Source organism: Phalangium opilio, unplaced genomic scaffold (genome assembly GCF_054372755.1).
Source record: "Phalangium opilio isolate 3A_F unplaced genomic scaffold, DU_Popi_V2 ptg000002l_1, whole genome shotgun sequence".
Classification (NCBI taxonomy): domain Eukaryota; kingdom Metazoa; phylum Arthropoda; class Arachnida; order Opiliones; family Phalangiidae; genus Phalangium; species Phalangium opilio.
This window is the reverse complement of record NW_028324144.1, coordinates 10,990,688-11,009,707: the sequence shown is the minus strand read 5'-3', so window position 1 is coordinate 11,009,707 and position 19,020 is coordinate 10,990,688. Positions and strand designations below refer to the sequence as shown.

At 37.7% G+C, this 19,020-nt stretch overlaps 1 protein-coding gene and 2 long non-coding RNA genes across 3 annotated transcripts in view; all 3 read left to right on the top strand.

The window, feature by feature from the left end:
- LOC149719742 (uncharacterized) overlaps positions 1 to 19,020 on the top strand; it is a 96,515-nt gene that overhangs the window by 28,256 nt on the left and 49,239 nt on the right. The gene's annotated exons all lie outside the window — the stretch shown is intronic.
- LOC149719749 (uncharacterized) lies at positions 1,221 to 6,649 on the top strand. Its single transcript, XR_016374935.1, has 3 exons — positions 1,221 to 4,650; positions 5,816 to 5,903; positions 5,978 to 6,649. It is a non-coding gene; the product is annotated as an uncharacterized LOC149719749 (long non-coding RNA).
- Positions 9,594 to 18,275, top strand: LOC149719748 (ATP-binding cassette sub-family C member 2-like). The gene is made up of 5 exons (XM_089853308.1): positions 9,594 to 10,097; positions 10,497 to 10,696; positions 10,866 to 10,992; positions 14,908 to 15,677; positions 15,747 to 18,275. Exons 1-5 carry the CDS (start codon positions 9,813 to 9,815, stop codon positions 15,856 to 15,858), a joined length of 1,494 nt encoding a protein of 497 aa, XP_089709434.1. The 5' UTR covers positions 9,594 to 9,812; the 3' UTR covers positions 15,859 to 18,275.

Below are 19,020 nucleotides of genomic sequence, written 5' to 3'. Positions count from 1 at the left end.
ATTTTGTTAGTCTTTTGTAACGTTTTTCACCAAACAGGTGTTTGTTAACTTTTTATTTTATTTTGGATGGCCGAGTGTTAGCGCCCAAACATCCTTACGAATAGATGGCGCCAGAGTCCTGCCAAAACTCGATCAATAACCCTATTCCCTCGCCTCTCACACGCTTAGGTAGGAAAGAGGAGGAATACGGTCTCTTAACGCGCGGCTCTCGTAGAGAGAGGACGGTAGTATTAACGCTATGTAACGTACCTGATTTACTTTGTTTTATTTCATTGATTAAACTCTTTTATTACACTAATGATCCTGACTAATCAATACACGACTCTTACAGTACGATGTACTTTTCTTTTTTGTAGAGGGAAGGTACAAGTTTGGGAAAGCTGTCCCTTTCCTTAAGACCTAGCTCTTTGAGCTGGTCTTTGGAGTACTCCGACAGTTCAGACGTTGTAATGACACGTTTCTCGGGTGCCAATGGGTAACAATTATGGTCGTCGTGAAGGTGTTTAGGATATTCCAGGTCTACTTCTAGGATATACCCTACAGAGTCATTGTCTGGATGATTTAATAGAATTTCATCTATGAACTTTAGAGAGGGTTGAAGCCACTGGAATCCCTTCATCGGGAGATTTTCGCACATTACAGTCCCATAGAGGTTATTGCAATCTGCGAAGAAATAAGTGGAAATTGACATACGAACCTAAATTAATTAGGTTTAATAATAATAACTTACCTAAATAAGTAATGTAACTGATTGGTTTTGAGGGGTCGAATGTGTCTGGAAGATACTTGTTATTTGCCTGGGCAAACCTATGACTTATCATAGAGACACCACCTCTAATCCCCTTTTCGATGAATAGATGCATGTCAATGTCTAACAAAAGATCCAACTTGACTTTCGTCATGCAAAGAGCACTCTCCCATGCAAAGCCAGGTCCCGTGTACGCGTGGGCACAGTCTAATTTATAATAGTCCATACACATGGCTCGAAAATTCTCGAAAATTCTCGAAAATATCGGCAAGGAGAAGTACATCCGACTGGACGTACAGATTGTGGTAGACACCCAGATTTCTGATATTGAATGTCTCCCACACATTTTTGGCGTGTGAGTAATCCTCGTCAGAAATATCCTCATCCGTTAAAACGTTGAAAAAGGCTGACCTGGGCGGCAACTCTGTCTCGTTGAACTTTGATACATCATTTATGTAATCATATGGGTAAACTTCTTTACGCAGTAAAAGCGCTACTTCATCAGGATGGTAAACTTTATTCATACAAGTAAACTTTTCCACCCCACCCTTCGCCAGATTACCGGCGAGAACCTCAAGGGACGCCGGCATGAATCGTACAGTGTCAACGAAACTTAATTTTCCCAAGCTAAAGGAAATGTACGTCTCCGAGTTGGACGGGATACATTTAATTTCGTGATCCTTAATCAGACCTATTTTTTCCATTATAACATGGGCGTCATATCGTGAGAGGTTATGGATGAAAACCGGTATGTGGTTTGGTGTTTTTAATTTAAGGTTGCAGGAATTATGGGCTGCACCTCGGAATGCCTCTGATGAGTGTTCATGGTCTCTGACTTTGTAGTCTTCCTTAGTAAAGGGTTCCTTGCATACGTAGCATAGTCTTGTTGATTTGAAGCCTTTCACTTCCGCCGGTGAAAGATTCATCGGCACGATTTCCCTAATTTTACTCTCCAAATCGGGCTCTTCCTCAATAAGTTTGTGAAGGAACTTTTCTGTTGCGTCAATTCCGCGATATGTTACGGGCTTTGATGGGACACCGTCCGGTCCAACAATATCGTAACTAAAACCGCAGGACACATGAAGTGACAATGCGGTTGTAGAAGAGAGCGAGGGGTCAGGTAGGCATGATGAAACTTTCGGTAATATCGTCTCAAAGTCAGCGTATATAACATAATTAACCTAAATATGTAGAAAATAAATTAAACACATGAAATATATTAAAAAAACGAAGAGATGACCTTACTTTTTGGTACCATCCGTGCTTCTTAAATTGTAGAATGGGATCGTCTAGAGGCTTTTTTATCTTCTGGGGTCCATGGAGACTGCAATCTCTTACGTGTTCGCGGTGATTTTTTTCCGCGTTCGATCCCGTGAAGCGATGCAGGCAATACCGACATTAATGAGTAGCGTGGCCGTCTTTTGAAAAGTTATTCAGCAGTCGACTCAGACTACGTATAAGGCAGTAGTGCTTTCTGTCTCCTCTTGTAATTAACAAGAGATCAAGTTGCCGTTCTTTAACCACCTTATTTGCACTAATGTATCTCGGGAAAATTCCATTTTCGTAGCAGAAGATGTTGATAGAAAGATGATTTTTAACTTCAAACTTCTCTAATTTACACGCGTTCAGTTCAAATGGAAAAGAAATGTCCGAGGTATCTAGTTCACTTTCATAAGGCATATATTTCTGCACATTCCCGGGATGATTATTTCTATCAATGGGGTGTAAATGGGCGAGTACAGACCACAAAAAGCATTTGTTATCAGTGTTTCTAGTATTAAGTACCGCCTTTTTATCCGCAAGAGACTTGGGAAGTTCAATAAATGATCCTCCCACCAACGGTAGATACTGTATAATATTGATTTGCAGAAATATAATTCTATCCAATGTCCAGTTGCTACCCATCTTTTCAAAATTTTCAACGTGTTTTTTGAGATTCTCTATACTCCCATCAACTTGACTCGGAATTACGTCAGATGAAAGAGTTTGGTTTATCCCGCCTCGTTGGTATGCAAGATATTCAACCTCCTCCTCGGCACCTGTTAACTCCCGCGTGTAGCGAACTCTCATTGTAATGTACCATTTAATACCGCTTTTCTCGGTTAGTTTGTTGCTTAAATACTTTTCTATCGCGCACCTGTGACGATTAACGTATTCTTCCACGTCAGTAACTATAGATCCTGCCGTGAAACGCGCACAAAATATTACATTTCCCAACGCATTCAGTTCTTCCAACTCGTCTTGGTTATGGAAATCCGGGGTCGATGACACCTCTGGTTCGGAAATAGTTTTGGCAGTGTTTTCCTCCTGATCCATGAGTTCATGCAGCATAGAGTTTTCTCGGTCGGACAGACTGTCCATCGAGTTATCACTCTCCATTATAGGGTCTTGCATTCCTTCGGTGTCGTGGGATGGAGTGGAAGACGTAGGCTGGTCGGGGTGATGCAAGGCTTTGGTCTTCTTAGTCGGTGTGGGTTCATCGGTAGCACACCGTTTTGAGTGCGAAGGTTGTGGTACATTGTCGGCGTTACCGTCGCTTCCGGTGTGAAGACGCAAATGTAGTTTTAGTGCGTCGCGCCTTATATAAACTTTACCACATTCTGTACACGGGAAACTAATTTTCCCATGTTTTTCGCGAACATGTCTTAGAAGGTTATATTTCTTGGTGTATGCAGAATTGCATACCTCACACGTAAACATTGTAACTAGTTAGAGGCTGTTTTCTATGTTATAAAGCTTTATACTTGCACAATGAAGGTAGTAAATTGTTCCAGTACAATTCAATTCGAGAGAAATTGAAGAATGAAATGATGAAACTCATGTCAGTCTCTGTTATACTAATCGTTATCTTACTAAACTTGATTCCATTGTTTATTGATTAAACACGCGACTGAATGTGTGCACTTTGATTGGTTCATTGATCACACGCGTCACTGAATGTGTGTACTTTGATTGGTTCTCCGGTTTTTCATTGGAAGCTTATAATTTCGATTACATTCAATCAAATTAAATTGATGGAAAACTTGTGGTATGGTAGTGATATTTTGAATGGAGGAATGCAGTTCGCGTTTGAATATTTCAGAATCTTAAACAAATCAATAGGTTTTCAACATATCCGATAACGAATATCTAATATCAGAATCGTGGGTTTTAGATACATTTACAGTGTTGATAAATTTGTATTTCTTAATCATTTAATTAAAAATAAATGAGATATATCGATCTGATAGGACAATCTTCAACATCCTCGACTAGAGGTTAATGACCTATGTTTGGAGTAAGATAAAGTACACAAGAGATTTGTGAAAGTGATAATGGAATCATCCTCGAATTTAACGTGTTGGTCTTTGATTCCACTGCTGAATAAATGGAAGTTTCAAATGAGAAAAACTTGCAACTTTCCCCTCTTCCAACACAGTGCAAAGACACCTTGTCAAATACCATAGAAAGTCTACTAAAATCCCCATTTAAGTAGACCAGAAAGCACGCGCAAAAACAAACCCCCGCGTTTTGTTTGGAGTGCACATTATGAATTAACTCGTAAAGGCGCATGAATGTAGAATAACAAAACCTCATCCCACTCTCTCACTACAGACTGCGCTATGTTTCAATGAAATATTTAGATCAAAGCTGTATATACATATTCATTGGTGAATTTGAATGAATTTGTAATAAAGAAGATAGATGACAGATGTAGACGAGGATTTCAAAAATTTAAACGTTCTTGTTTTTTCATATTGTCTTATTGTTTTGAATTTGCGTAGACGATTAATATATTCATCAACTGTAGTTCCATCGTCAGCAAAACAGTGGATAAAAGACCATGTTTCGTTTGCCAAATCATCACTAACTCTCCTGGAGAACTCTAAAGTCAACCTCAAACTCAACGCTTTTCAACTTTGGTATGAAAACTTTGAATTTCCATTGTATTTTTTTAAAAGCGGGTTTTAAAGGGATACTATTGGCAAAAATTAAGTATTTTTATTCTGATTCCTTATGTTAAAATATGCCGCCTTGAATTTTTTCTGATTTTTTGAAGCGCTATTTATAGTATTAAACAGTAATTGAAGTTTTGTATCCAAAACATGCATTTGAATTTTGGTAAAGCGACCTACCGGCCAATGAGCGCCCGCGATTTATAAGAGGCAATCCCCAAAGGTTTTCTCGCGCGAGTCTCATTTGCGTCGTCTGCATTAGGTTCAGAAATATCTATTCTACTTTTTAGTACTCGAAAGAAAGACGCCGGTTCGATCGTCTAACGATAAGCGGTTTAGGAACTTTAGTAATTAGCAAGTTTATGCTATTACGTTTCACTTAAACTCAAATTACTCTCGTAATTTTATTATGTTAAAATGTGGCGGGTCGTATTTTTTGTATATCTTGAGTGTCTAGTTATTAGCCTTTGGAATGGGAAGATCTGTGTTCTTAGACTATTGTTTCTATTATTTTTTGTGATTTTCGAGATAGAAAAAATTAAAAACCCATCTTTTACACCTCAGCAGAGTCAAGCTGCAACACAATTACTATCCTCCTCAAACTTCAGCAGACGACGGGCCCCGCGGAGTCACTGGTAACGAGCCCTCTCTAAAAAAATACTTATTTCCCGCCCTTGGGAACTATTGTTTGAAGCAGACAACATACGACTTAATATTTTCTAACCTTCACGGGATTGGCTGATTTGGCTCTATCCCTAAATATGTTTTTATTGGCCGGTAGGTAACTGCGCTAAAATCGAGACCCATTGCTAAGCCTAACAAATTTTAAAAAATTGAATTTTCATTGAAAAAATTGTTTGAAAAATCAGAAAAAAATTGAGACTTCATATTTAATTGTAAAGAACCAGGAAAAAATAAAACACGGCACTAAGATTTTCAGCTGAGAGTCTCCCTTTAAAACTTTTGAAATTCTTAAACTCGACAACGAACACTTCTTCGTAATTTGTTTTCCAAAATAATTATCTTAAAATTATTTGAAGTTTAAACCGAAGTTAAGGGAATAACAAAGCGTGTCAGTTTAATTGATAATTTTTCTTATTTTAATTGAAAACTTTCATCCTGAACTGAAAAGAAATCAATGTCTCGAGGAATTTTGATCTGTTTCTTAATGGTTTGTTGCGTCGCCATTTCAATGGCCGAGCGGTACAAGCCTGGAGACGGTAAATAAATTTCGCTTTTCAGTTTTGACAAGAATAAAAAGCAAATGTTTTAATTAATGATTTTAAAACCACAGTTGTCCATAATGGCTGTGCCACGGATTTAGAGGTTTGTTACTGCCGTTCTGGGCGTGAAGACACTAAGTCTACAGTGGGAAATTGCGAGCCGGATAAAACTTGCACTGCGATGTTGGTAAGTCAATTACTATAAATTCTGTATTTAAAGATAATTCCCACTTTGAGACCCAAAACGAGAGAGAATGACTTATACTTATCTATTTTTCGTGTTACTTATGATAGTACTCTACCGCGATAATCCTGATACTCTCTGGGTCATCATCAGGGCCGGATTAAAGGGGGGGGCAGGGGGCACTGGTCCCCGGGCGCTAGGCTTGTTGGGGGCGCATTGAGTTAAACTATTCCCCCTTAGAAACATTTGCTGTTCCGTTTTTTCTGACTTAAGGGGACGCACATTATGTCGGCCCCCGGGTGAAAAATTGCTTAATCCGGCCCTGGCCTTCATTGCTTAATTTATTTAATGGGAATAGACCATTTTAAAAAGTCAGGTGTTTGGTTTGTGGTCTTCAGACGGAAGCTGTAAGCGGGCTTGAGTTTTCCGTCTAAATGTTACTAATTTTTCCCTTATCAACAGCGCGCTCACAATAAGACGTAGCTAAAATTAAACTACAGTCGTACATTCAAAAAAATACGTTTTACTCAGGAACCAAAAAGCACGTCCTTACATTTTAAGGGCCAAGATACCCAAGGCTTAGTTTGATTTTATGAACGTAGATGGCGCAGAAATTCAGTACCTATTTTGAAATGCATAGTAGGATATCGATTGATTTTAGAGGTTTTACTCCTAATTTTACTACCAATAACGGTTCCATAATGTTTAGTCACCAGTTGAAAACTGTCAATGGAACCCCTCAATTTCTAAGAAAGATAATTGGCCAGGGAATTCAGAGAAAGGTTTTACAATAGGAAAAGGAGTCGAATAGATAAAAATCTATGAACTCATCCTGAGGCTGTATAATCAAAGACTAGAAAAATCTTTTCTCGTCATACTCTCGGGAAACGGTGCTTCAACTATAAGTTTATAAGATATGTTAAAGAAGTATGACACTTCAGATACTTTGTAATGCTAGAGCCTTACTTAGAGCTAGTTCGACATCGACAAGCGAGAATTACTACCGCGGTTTTGCAGTCCATCTTCCTATTTAGTCTGTACTAAGCTTTTGACAGCCTCATTAGATGTCTTCGCTTAACACTTGCAAATCTATGACGTTTCACCAACGTTACTTCATGGCAAGCTCTCGGTAACCAGTGACAAACTTATGGAACATATCTTATGAACTTATGATGCTTCCAGTGGCATTATCGAGAAGACTAAATACACAAGGGGGGGGCGTTGAAGACAAGTTTTGCCTTACTCTGTATTTACAATCACCATTTTTCTGTCGCCATAGCTTTTCAGTTTAGTATTAGAGACCTGCCACAAAGCGTCTATAAAGAGGGGTCTTATTCAGGAAAAGGGGGAGGTGTGCTAGTTGTTCTAGGGGGTAGCGGTCATTTAGTACCTTTTTTTTGAACGGGGAGAGGGGCACATTAACTTTACCTAACTCCTAAACTCCCCTTTATCGAGGGTGGACCTATCCCTTTCTTTCAATTTCTGCGGGAACGTAGCTACCCTACCTGGGCACGGGATCATTATTTCTAGTTGTGACCAATAACTCAGCTGAAATGCAAATATTGAAATTACGAAAAGGTAGAAGCTAATAATAACCGGAAATAAGAGATAAAAACTGCCAACTTTTTATCCTTAATATCTAAGAAGAAAAAAAAAGCCCTTTTAAGGGCTACCCACTTTTTGAAAAAAGGTTCATCTAAAAATGTATTGAAAAAGACCAATGAAAAACACGCTTTATGTCAGGCATATCACACCATAACAAAGTGTAGGCGAAATAAAAGAACTAAATACACAACGATAGGCATACGATTTCCAGAATTTGACTTTTAGAAACGATACAAAATAAGTCAGTTTTTCAATTTTGTGGCGAGTATATTTCCGAAATCCGAATTGAGATTTTCGTTTAGTTGTGTGCAATCGCACTTGTCAATATAGACAAACTAAGGCGGGCGGATACACAATTTTAAACATTATATGAAATAATGTAGTTTGGACAAGTGCGCTTGAACATTACTATAATGCGTTCCTTATCTCAAGGGGTTATCTGTGGCTACAGGAGTAAAAGAGTTCTCAGACTTTCTGTGGCTACTCTAGCGACCACCTTTGTTGTTTCGTTTCCCTCCTCCTTATCTATCCTGTCATCGCTGCTTGCCCATAAGTAATTCTATGAACCTCGTTTACACCCCCATTTTATCCACCCTCATCGATAGTAGTTTTTTTTTGGCTAATAGTTCCTACTGCAATTGAAATCTTAGAAATCCCGACTTAACTGACATCTATTGGTTTAGGCAACTTTAGCGGACCGAAGCGGTTTTAATTGAATAACTAATTTAGATTTCAACTTATACCATCCAAAATATCCTAGAATATAGGCCTATCGTTGCTTTATCAAACGCAAAAAAGCCTTCCTATCTAACTATTTTTTTTGAAAGAGTTACACGGGAAAATATTTTGATTAATGTTTTAATTAATTTTAAAATATCTTAAGTATTGAAGGCTTTAAAAACTATTTTAAGTACTTAAGAAAGGTATGAACTACTAAGAAAAAAATAAATTTTGGATATAAATTGAAAAGTTTGTTCCCTGGACAGGAAATAGAAAGCTTTTAGTTTGATATAATGGCTTAAACAATTATTTTAGTTTATTAATTGGATTTTACACTAATCCATTTAAAAATTATTTTAGGTTCTAGGTATCGTAAGTATATGTCTATATAAAAAATAAAATTCAGTGTGACTTCACTTTAATAAGAGCTACTTAGGAAAAACATGAAGAAACTGGTGCTTTGCTAATTAATCAATATTTAATTAACTAATTAGCCAATAATATGGTTGTCATATTAGAGTATTAAAAAAATGTCCAAACTTACGAAAAAAATCAGTTAGACTGCAATATTCTAAATCTGTAAGCACTGGACTGGATTTTAGAAGCTAAATTTTTGGTATACTTTGCCCTTAACTTTGGAAGCTTTTTGAATCGCTTCGAATCGCTTTCTCATGTAAGTGTGAACAAGGCTTTAGGTTCTTCTGGCTCTGAGTCCCAATTCCAACTCGTGCCTCGTGACTACCGGTCGACCGCCCTTTTTGGTCTAAATTCAGTCGTATGTGTGAACCGAACTAAAATCTTGCCGTCGAAGGCCTGCGTAAAACTCACTTTTTTGACGCAGTGCTCAAGTTTTCGGTCGTCATTTTCGATCAAGTGGGAACCTAGCTTTAAGAAACAAACTCCATGTTTGAACACCGTTTGCTAACTTATGAATTATGCTATTGCAATTTTTGTGTTAGGTTAAATATCAAAGTTGAGAGACCTCATCTAGCATCACAACGAAAAGTCTTGGATAAAGATAAGGCAAAACTCATGACTAGAGAGACGCTCAAAGAAGGAAATGTATGCACTTTTTGATATGAGAGGCTAGTTTGAACTTTTCTTGAGAACCAAACCTCACTACGTACATTTTTCCTCGTCATAATGTATTGCGCAATTCCAGATATCCATATCACAATACAAGCAATATTTCAAAGCCTACGGTATAACATGGTGTGCGATATACCAAGTATTACTCACCAGTGTTGTAGTCCTTAATTTTACGTCAATGTATTGGCTTTCTTTGTGGTGCGCGGACTCCAAGGAAGAAAGCAAACCCAGACTTAAAGGCAACCCGTATTGCGGTCTTAGTCGTTCTTGGACTAAGCCAAGCCGTTGTGGCATTTCTGGACGTAATCATGAACATCTTTCGCTGTCTACGAGCTGCAAATTGTCTACATGGGAAAATGCTAGAAAGCGTATCTCGTTCTCCCATGTCCTTCTTCGACACGACTCCCGTTGGAAGGATACTCAATCGTTTCTCCCAAGATATTGACGCCCTCGACCAGCAACTACCTCCATTGCTGTCGTCCACCAATTGGGGATTAATATTTTTAGTTGTATACCCGTTAGGAATTGCAATATATTTACCATTGTTCATAATTCCCTGCATTGTTGTTGTCGTCGGATACCTTTTACTTCAGGTAGGAACTATATTTCAGTCTCCTGTCATAAGTTGTTATAAAGTAACACTGTCAATTGTTAATTGTCGTTTTTAAGCAAAGGATTCGAATCGAGTGAGAGATAGACACTTTTGATCCTTATTAATTCGGAAGTTTTGAAAAATAGAGTAATAAACATTGCCAAGATTTCCAAAAGTTAACAGACATTTTATAAAGCGACCTTGTTATATCTTTCCTACCCAGCACGTTCCCCGCGAAATTAAAATAACTACTAATCTTTGAATTATTGAACCACTTTAAGTATTTTGGCACTAATATAATTTATGGCAAAAAATGTAGAAAGTATGCACGTGGCGTGCTGGCGTGAACTCCTTTGGATTTGTTTCTAAAAATTAAGATTTTCAAACATACCTTTTGTAGCGTTTCTTGATGTCGAGCAATCGTCAATTCAAGCGGATCACAAGCTTGAGAAATTCCTTCTTGTTTTCGCACGTGGGAGGATCAGTGGCTGGCAGCACTGTCATCAGGGCGTGTGACGCCGGAGAAAACTTCGAAGGACACTTCCTCAAACTGATCGACGAATGCACTGCCGCTAATTACATGATGAACATGGCGCAAAGGTAATTTTGTAATTGCGTCATTTTTCAATTGCATCTTTTTTGTTTTGAATCGGCCATTTTTTCAACATCTACCTTGCCTTTGGATTGAAAAGCTGTTTATGCAATGAAAAGCGGGAATTCCAAGTCGCTACTCATTTTTCTAATTCAATAAAATGCAATTTCTTTCCAGATGGCTGAGAGTACGCTACAATATCTTGGGCAACTGCTTGTTGTTTTGCACAGCAATTTTCATCATTTTAAGCAAAGGGACTCTGACAGCTGATTTTGTGGGATTGATCTTGGCTAATGCTGATCGGGTAAGTGCTACCAATGACGACGAAGCGAGAAAATCAAAATCTTTTCCACAAGTTAAAATCTCACAATCATGCAAATAATATCTCGAGATGGAATTGGATGCGGCTGGGGTTTGCATGGGAGATTGATAGGCCTATAGTGAAGCGTAGAAAGTTTAGCAAAGATGTAATTTTAGGTTTGGGAATTTATACTGTTCAATAATATTTGGTCTGAAGGATAGCTGAAAATATCGTGCACTTTTTCAAGAAAGCATGAAACTTGGTATAAAGTTAGTTTGAAGTATATGAAGTCAATTAAAGATTAGAGGCATTCCCTATCTCTGTTGTCACAGCCGTGACAAGCCGTCAAAGTGGCCGTGAAATTGGAAACTCACCTAACATCATAGATAGCACTCCTCAAATACGCCGCCAATGAGCTATAGAGAAAATGTATAGGGTCGTGTATAAAGCCTGCTTGATCGAAACTTTTGGTTATTATATGTGTCGTTTTGGTGATATACCACTTTCCTTACAGTCAAGTCGTTATCAGGTCTTATCCAGATATTTCATTCCTTATTCTAATTGGCTAGTACAAATTTCCCCTGAATTCAACCGTTACTTATTTTCTAATTAAAATTAATAAAAACTGTCATTGTAGACAAAGACCGGAAAGTGTAAAAGATAAGTTTAGAAAATTAACTGCCTGAAGAAACAGATATTCAAATTTTCACTTTTGAAGACATGATTATAAAACATCAATTATTTTAAAAAATTCTTATCTTACTTTTTTTTCACCAAAATTTTTTCAGAACAATATTTTAACAAGAAACATGCGCATCATTTTAAAAATAGTACGTGTTACATTTTACTTTCTATCAAAAATTTACAATTAGGTAGAGAATTCGGCCCTATAAAGAGTATAAAATGGACAGAAAATCGTTGAGAGCTGATAAAATAAAACCGTATGAAAACTTAACAAAACGTATTCTTCAATTGTAATGTTTTCGAAGTATTAAATATTAACGTGCTGTATAGCTCTCAAAGATCACGATCAATCTACAGATCTTTTCGACACAAATAACTAAATCACAATGAAAAGGCCTATGTTACTTTCCACTTCGCAATATTTCCAATTTTCAAATAAAAAATTTAAACTCGTCAAGAGAAATCATTTCAGATATCCAAGTATTTGAATATCCTAATAGCAAATGTTAGTCGAAAGTAAAACCTTGTATCAAGGTAGTATCCCTTAAATTCTTCTAGGTGTAATTTTTTCTTGAACTACTATTGATAACAAAATACATGGGTAAATAATGTTGAGAAATATTTTGGGAAAATGAAATTTTGGTGAAAAAAAGTAAGATAAGAATTTTTTAAAATAATTGATGTTTTATAATCATGTCTTCAAAAGTGAAAATTTGAATATCTGTTTCTTCAGGCAGTTAATTTTCTAAACTTATCTTTTACACTTTCCGGTCTTTGTCTACAATGACAGTTTTTATTAATATCTGTTACTTCAGTCTTCATATTAACTAAAATTGTTTAGAAAACACAGGAGAGAAAAAGCTTAATTACCTGCCGTCGGTAATCTAGCTTAATTACCTGCCGTCGGTAATCTAACTTAATTACCTGCCGTCGGTAATCCGGCTTAATTACCAGTCGTCGGTAATCCGGCTCAATTACCAGTCGTCGGTAATCCGGCTTAATTACCAGTCGTCGGTAATCTAGCTTAATTACCAGTCGTCGGTAATCTAGCTTAGTTACCAGTCGTCGGTAATCTAGCTTAGTTACCAGTCGTCGGTAATCTAGCTTAGTTACCAGTCGTCGGTAATCTAGCTTAGTTACCAGTCGTCGGTAATCTAGCTTAGTTACCAGTCGTCGGTAATCTAGCTTAGTTACCAGTCGTCGGTAATCTAGCTTAGTTACCAGTCGTCGGTAATCTTACTTAATTACCAGTCGTCGGTAATCTAGCTTAATTACCAGCCGTCGGTAATCCAGCTTAATTACCAGCCGTCGGTAATCCAGCTTAATTTCGGGCCGTCGGTAATCTAACTTAATTACCTGCCGTCGGTAATCTAGCTTAATTACCAGTCGTCAGTAATCCGGCTTAATTACCGGTCTTCGGTAATCTAGCTTAGTTACCAGTCGTCGGTAATCTACCTTAGTTACCAGTCGTCGGTAATCTAGCTTAGTTACCAGCCGTCGGTAATCCGGCTTAATTTCCAGCCGTCGGTAATCTAACTTAATTACCTGCCGTCGGTAATCTAGCTTAATTACCAGTCGTCGGTAATCCGGCTTAATTACCAGTCGTCGGTAATCTAGCTTAGTTACCAGTCGTCGGTAATCTAGCTTAGTTACCAGTCTTCGGTAATCTAGCTTAGTTACCAGTCGTTGGTAATCTAGCTTAATTACCAGTCGTCGGTAATCTACCTTAATTACCAGTCGTCGGTAATCTACCTTAATTACCAGTCGTCGGTAATCTACCTTAATTACCAGTCGTCGGTAATCTACCTTAATTACCAGTCGTCGGTAATCTAGCTTAATTACCAGCCGTCGGTAATCCGGCTTAATTACCAGCCGTCGGTAATCTAGCTTAATTTCCAGCCGTCGGTAATCTAGCTTAATTTCCAGCCGTCGGTAATCTAGCTTAATTTCCAGCCGTCGGTAATCCGGCTTAATTACCAGCCGTCGGTAATCCGGCTTAATTACCAGCCGTCGGTAATCCAGCTTAATTACCAGCCGTCGGTAATCCGGCTTAATTACCAGCCGTCGGTAATCCGGCTTAATTACCAGCCGTCGGTAATCTAGCTTAATTACCAGCCGTCGGTAATCTAGCTTAATTACCAGCCGTCGGTAATCTAGCTTAATTACCAGCCGTCGGTAATCTAGCTTAATTACCAGCCGTCGGTAATCTAGCTTAATTACCAGCCGTCGGTAATCTAGCTTAATTACCAGTCGTCGGTATTCTAGCTTAATTACCAGTCGTCGGTAATCTACCTTAATTACCAGTCGTCGGTAATCTACCTTAATTACCAGTCGTCAGTAATCTACCTTTATTACCAGTCGTCGGTAATCTACCTTAATTACCAGTCAACGCTGATCTAGCTTAATTACCAGTCGTCGCTGATCTAGCTTAATTACCAGTCGTCGCTGATCTAGCTTAATTACCAGTCGTCGCTGATCTAGCTTAATTACCAGTCGTCGGTAATCTACCTTAATTACCAGTCGACGGTAATCTAGCTTAATTTCCAGTCGTAAGTAATCTAGCTTAATTTCCAGTCGTAGGTAATCTAGTTAACTTAATATATATGTGTGGGGTCTTTTTCCAACTTCACTTGTTAGCTAACACAAGCTTAGGTTCTCTTGTTTTCTAACCACTACGAAAATTGGACCAAATAGCCTTAACCGTGCTATTATCATAAACTGACTCTTATCCATGCTAAAATATCGCAGATTGGAATGGTTTTAAAAATTTTAAATTAAACACACTTAGACTTAATTATTGTTAATGAAAATCGCTTAGCGCCAAGTAAAATGTTGTACCTTTCATTTATAACCGTTTTCAAGTCTAACAAATGTATAGTTATGTCTATAAGTGCCTGGACAAAATGGCCGTTTGCGAAAAAAATCCCATGTTATTTCTATGGGAAATTTCCAGTTTTTCGTCAAAAGGGCTGATTAATTTTATGGAAATGAAAACCACCCTTAGCAACTTTATTTTTTATAAAATAAACTAATTAATGGATCTCTTTGAAATTTTAACCACATATTCAGGGCCAGAATTGTAGTTCTGTGGAATTTTTTCAAAGCAGTTAATACAATCCAAAAAAAGTTACATCCAAACAAAAAACCCTCCTTATACATTAAGAGCAGTATGAAGTCTTATCTAAGAGAGCTACCGCTCTCATAGAATACTAATTTAATAGATTGATCTTACAGCTTCTACAGGTGATCAAAGTCTTTATCGCTGTCATTACGGGTTTGGAATCAAATGTCGTCTCCATAGAAAGAATTGACGAATACTGTCGTTTGGAGTCTGAGGCCGAGTGGGAGAAACCAGAATGTCAACCGCCTGGTGACTGGCCTCAACGAGGACAAATCATATTACAGGACTACAGCACAAGATACCGAGAAGGATTAGATTTGGTCTTGAAGGACATCGATGTCAGGATCGAAGCTGGAGAGAAGGTGGGAGTGGTGGGCCGGACAGGCGCGGGAAAGTCCTCACTGACGCTGGCGCTCTTCCGTCTCATCGAAGGGGTGCGCGGTCAGATCATCATAGACGGAGTGGAGTTGGAGCGATTGGGATTGTCTGATTTGAGATCCCGGCTGACCATTATCCCACAAGAGCCCGTCCTCTTCTCGGGAACGCTCAGACTCAACCTAGATCCTTTTGGACGAAAAGATGACCAGCGACTGTGGGTCGCCCTGGAACACTCGAACCTGAAATCCTTCGTGAAATCTCTCAAGCAAGGGCTGGATCATCCCGTGGCCGAAGGAGGACAGAATCTGATCGTCGGACAGCGTCAGTTGGTCTGCTTGGCTCGTGCCTTGTTGAGGAACACCAAGATCCTGATCTTGGACGAAGCCACGGCCTCGGTTGACATGGATACCGACGATCTCATTCAAGAGACCATCAAGAAAGAATTTTCCAACTCTACCATCATCACCATTGCGCACAGAATAAACACTATCTTGGACTACGACAAGTTAGTTTAACTACCCCTAAAACCGGTTAAAAATGATTGACTAATTTGTCGTCATTTAATTCTTTATAGGGTGATGGTTCTCGATCAGGGCCGAATTACGGAATTCGACTCTCCTTCTGCCCTCTTGATGAATGAGCAATCAATGTTTTACGATTTAGCCAAAGATGCAAATATACTCTAGGTCACCTTTATATTAATCTTCTCAGTCAATATTTGATACATTACCTGTCTAAGCAATAACCTTATTCTATATTATTAGAAACAGAATAAGGTACCTTGTTCATTAAAACGAATTGTTTATAAACATTACGAAACAATTAGACTATCCAAACAAAGCTCATTTCATGCATAAACATATGTAGCAATGGCAAATAGAAGTAACAGAAAGTGAGTCACTAGAGTGAATGAAAGGTTACCTACGAATGATTTGCGACTTACTCCAATCAAATATTTATCTCTCCTTCTCTATCTTCTTCGTTCGACTTGTCTTCGCTCGCATTACATTACGTTTACTCTGTAAGTCATTTTTTTTCTCCGATGAAAATAGTTTTGACATTTAAGATATTCGAATAGTTTAAATATTTTTGTTTCTGGATGATCATAACTTTCGTAGTGCAAACATTTTATTCGTTAAATGTAATATGGTTATTAATAAGCATATTTTCATGTTAGTTCTTCCCACTGGGGGGACAGTAATTTTTTTTTCCTTGACGCGTTATTCGTAGGATTCGTTCAACTTAGAACATATTTACCTAGTTACGCAATTATTACTCGTTATTGATAAGCAATAGTAGAATTTAAAATTAATGAATTATCAAAGAATTAGTCAAAGCCGACGAAATTATACAAAGAATATGGATGTGTCTAGTACAGCAAGCCATCAGTCAATTGGAAAAATTGCACTGGTAAAGGCTAAAGTGTCTACATATCTACTCTAAGTTTGAAGCTACAATAACAATTTAATTGGCGTGTTAACCGTATCCTCTAGTTTTACTTCAATGAGGCATTCTTAGTTTGCCAGCAAGGCTGTTAATGTTAGACCACCAAAAACATGATTAATGTCTAGTCGCACAAAAGATAATGTGCTCAAAACGAATGAAAGCTCCGAAGCCATAACCCGATTACGATAAGAACTGTGACTGATCTAATTGCCATGATGACACGTTGTTCTATTAAAAAACCTAAACCTGTTTATTATAATTTCATAAGTAACATAATAACCATAAGTATGACAATTAGCCAAAACTAACTATAAACCTATTTTCGGACCTTTTACGTCATCATAAGTTCGCGCCCAGCACATAGACCCCTAGCGGTGAAAAAAAAGCGACTTCCGCCCCATATCGGAAATCCGATTTAAAGAGACGATATTGAGATTTGACTCAACGGTCCTAAGCCTTGGTTATATAGTTGATTTGTACTACCTTTTACCGACTTTAGCGCGATCACATTACGAAACTGAAAATTGCACTGGGTAGATTTAGTTACCGAATATTAAGACTTCAAAAGGCTTATCATTTTTGTGCTGAAATATCCGACTTATGGCAATCTCGAAGTCAAACATACAAACACCGCAACCGCGCGAGCTCGTACAATAAATAGCAGACGAGCTATTTCCGACACGTTCAAGGAGATGGTTTATTGTGATTGGCTGAAATTGTAGAACTATGTCATTCGCCAAAGACCAGCATGGAGTACTCGACGGGGTTGCAAGTCCTGGCCCGATGTAAGTGAGATTGTCAGTGTTGATTATAGGTTTCAGTTTGAAATTTGCATTATTACAATAGAAAGAGTCATACCTATGTTTATTATGTTACTTATGTAATTTGTATATAAGTTTCGGCTTGCCTCTGCTCTTCACAAAAAAACCAAAACAGATCTTCTCAGCTACGAAACTACTTAAGGAATCCAAATTCTGAAAAATATTTTCCATACAAACTTTGAAATTTGACAAAGGCCTAGTTTATTTAACCTCTCCGAGTGACGACGACGTCACGGAGAGGTATTACACTGGACGTATGTGTCTGTCATCTCGTTCGCAGTTAAAAAATTGCAGCAAACTTGTTCGCGGAAAGCAATTTTTGGCTTCTACTCTCATCGTTAGAATTAAGAAGTACGCGGCGATATGTTAAGGTTACGAGAAACGACTATAGCCTACCATTGGCGGGCTTTCCACCAAAGGTTCACACAATTGCGGTTTTCTTATCATAATTTTTATTGTGAATCAAACGCCATATAGGCCTAAACCCTAAATTTCCAAAAATAGTAAAAGTGGCATAAGTTTGAATTCAAACGAAAACAAAAGCTTTGTTTAAAATGATTTTAGGAATAAAGTTTCTTAAAACGATTTAACTAGAAAGGGAGAACAATTCTTGATAGTTACAAAGAGAAATGATACTTGTTGGCAAAATCATAAGAGATCAGAAGTAATCCGAAAAAACCTAAAGTATATATATTCCTAATTGCTTTCCCGTTCTATTAACCTTATCAAATCGTTACGATAAAATATGGTTAATGAGCAACTAGTTCTTATAAATAACTAGGAAAATCCCTGCAAGTCACTGCATATGCTATAGTTTTACCGTAAATTAATAAGTATTAAGCATGGATTTCACATTTCTTAAGTTGGATTTCGCGGGTAGCGTAAGGGATTTCATGAATGACCGACCCCTCGGAAATAACGGTAAAAGAATATCTTGTATGTAACCCCTAGGATTGTAAAAGAATGGGACAAAATTAAGCAAAAATAAGCAAAGATATAGCATTACACTGTTAAAAATAATGGAACTATTTTTGGCACCTTTAGAGGTGTTTCATTATGCATCCCCAGTAACACCCCTATTGGTGTTGAAAACCAACTTTTCCAGAGGATGTCAAATACGCACCTTTGAAAATAGTGCGAAATAATACCTTCACTGAAGGTGCTTTCTAAATCCTGTTAGGTGTTAAAATTACTTTGAATAGAGGTGTAATTTAATACCAGAAAAAGTGTTTATAAAACCTTTAAAAAAGGTGTTTTTTGAGACTAATTTGGTGTTTTTAAATTCCATTAACGTTGATGCTTTTTAATTCATGTTAGGTGTTAAACATCACCCTTAATAGAGGTGTATAATTGTACCAGAAAGGTGTTTATAGACTCGGTGTAAAAGGTGTTTTTTAAATAAATGTTTTCAAATAAACATGAGTTACCATAGATTTGTCTTTGAAAATAGCTGCTCGAAATCTGCTGCTTAAATCCAGTAGATTAAGGGTAAACCAGAAGTTAATGACTTCATATCCTGGGAAGTATTGGACACTAAGGCTTTATATAGTATCATAAGTTAATTATTAACTTATGATAGTG

Excerpts from the sequence above, each read along its gene's own strand:
- LOC149719748 (XM_089853308.1), top strand. The coding sequence starts at position 9,813 with ATGAACATCTTTCGCTGTCTACGAGCTGCAAATTGTCTACATGGGAAA. Across the intron at positions 10,697-10,865 it reads ATGATGAACATGGCGCAAAG|ATGGCTGAGAGTACGCTACA; the intron begins GTAATTTTGTAA and ends ATTTCTTTCCAG. Across the intron at positions 10,993-14,907 it reads TCTTGGCTAATGCTGATCGG|CTTCTACAGGTGATCAAAGT; the intron begins GTAAGTGCTACC and ends TTGATCTTACAG.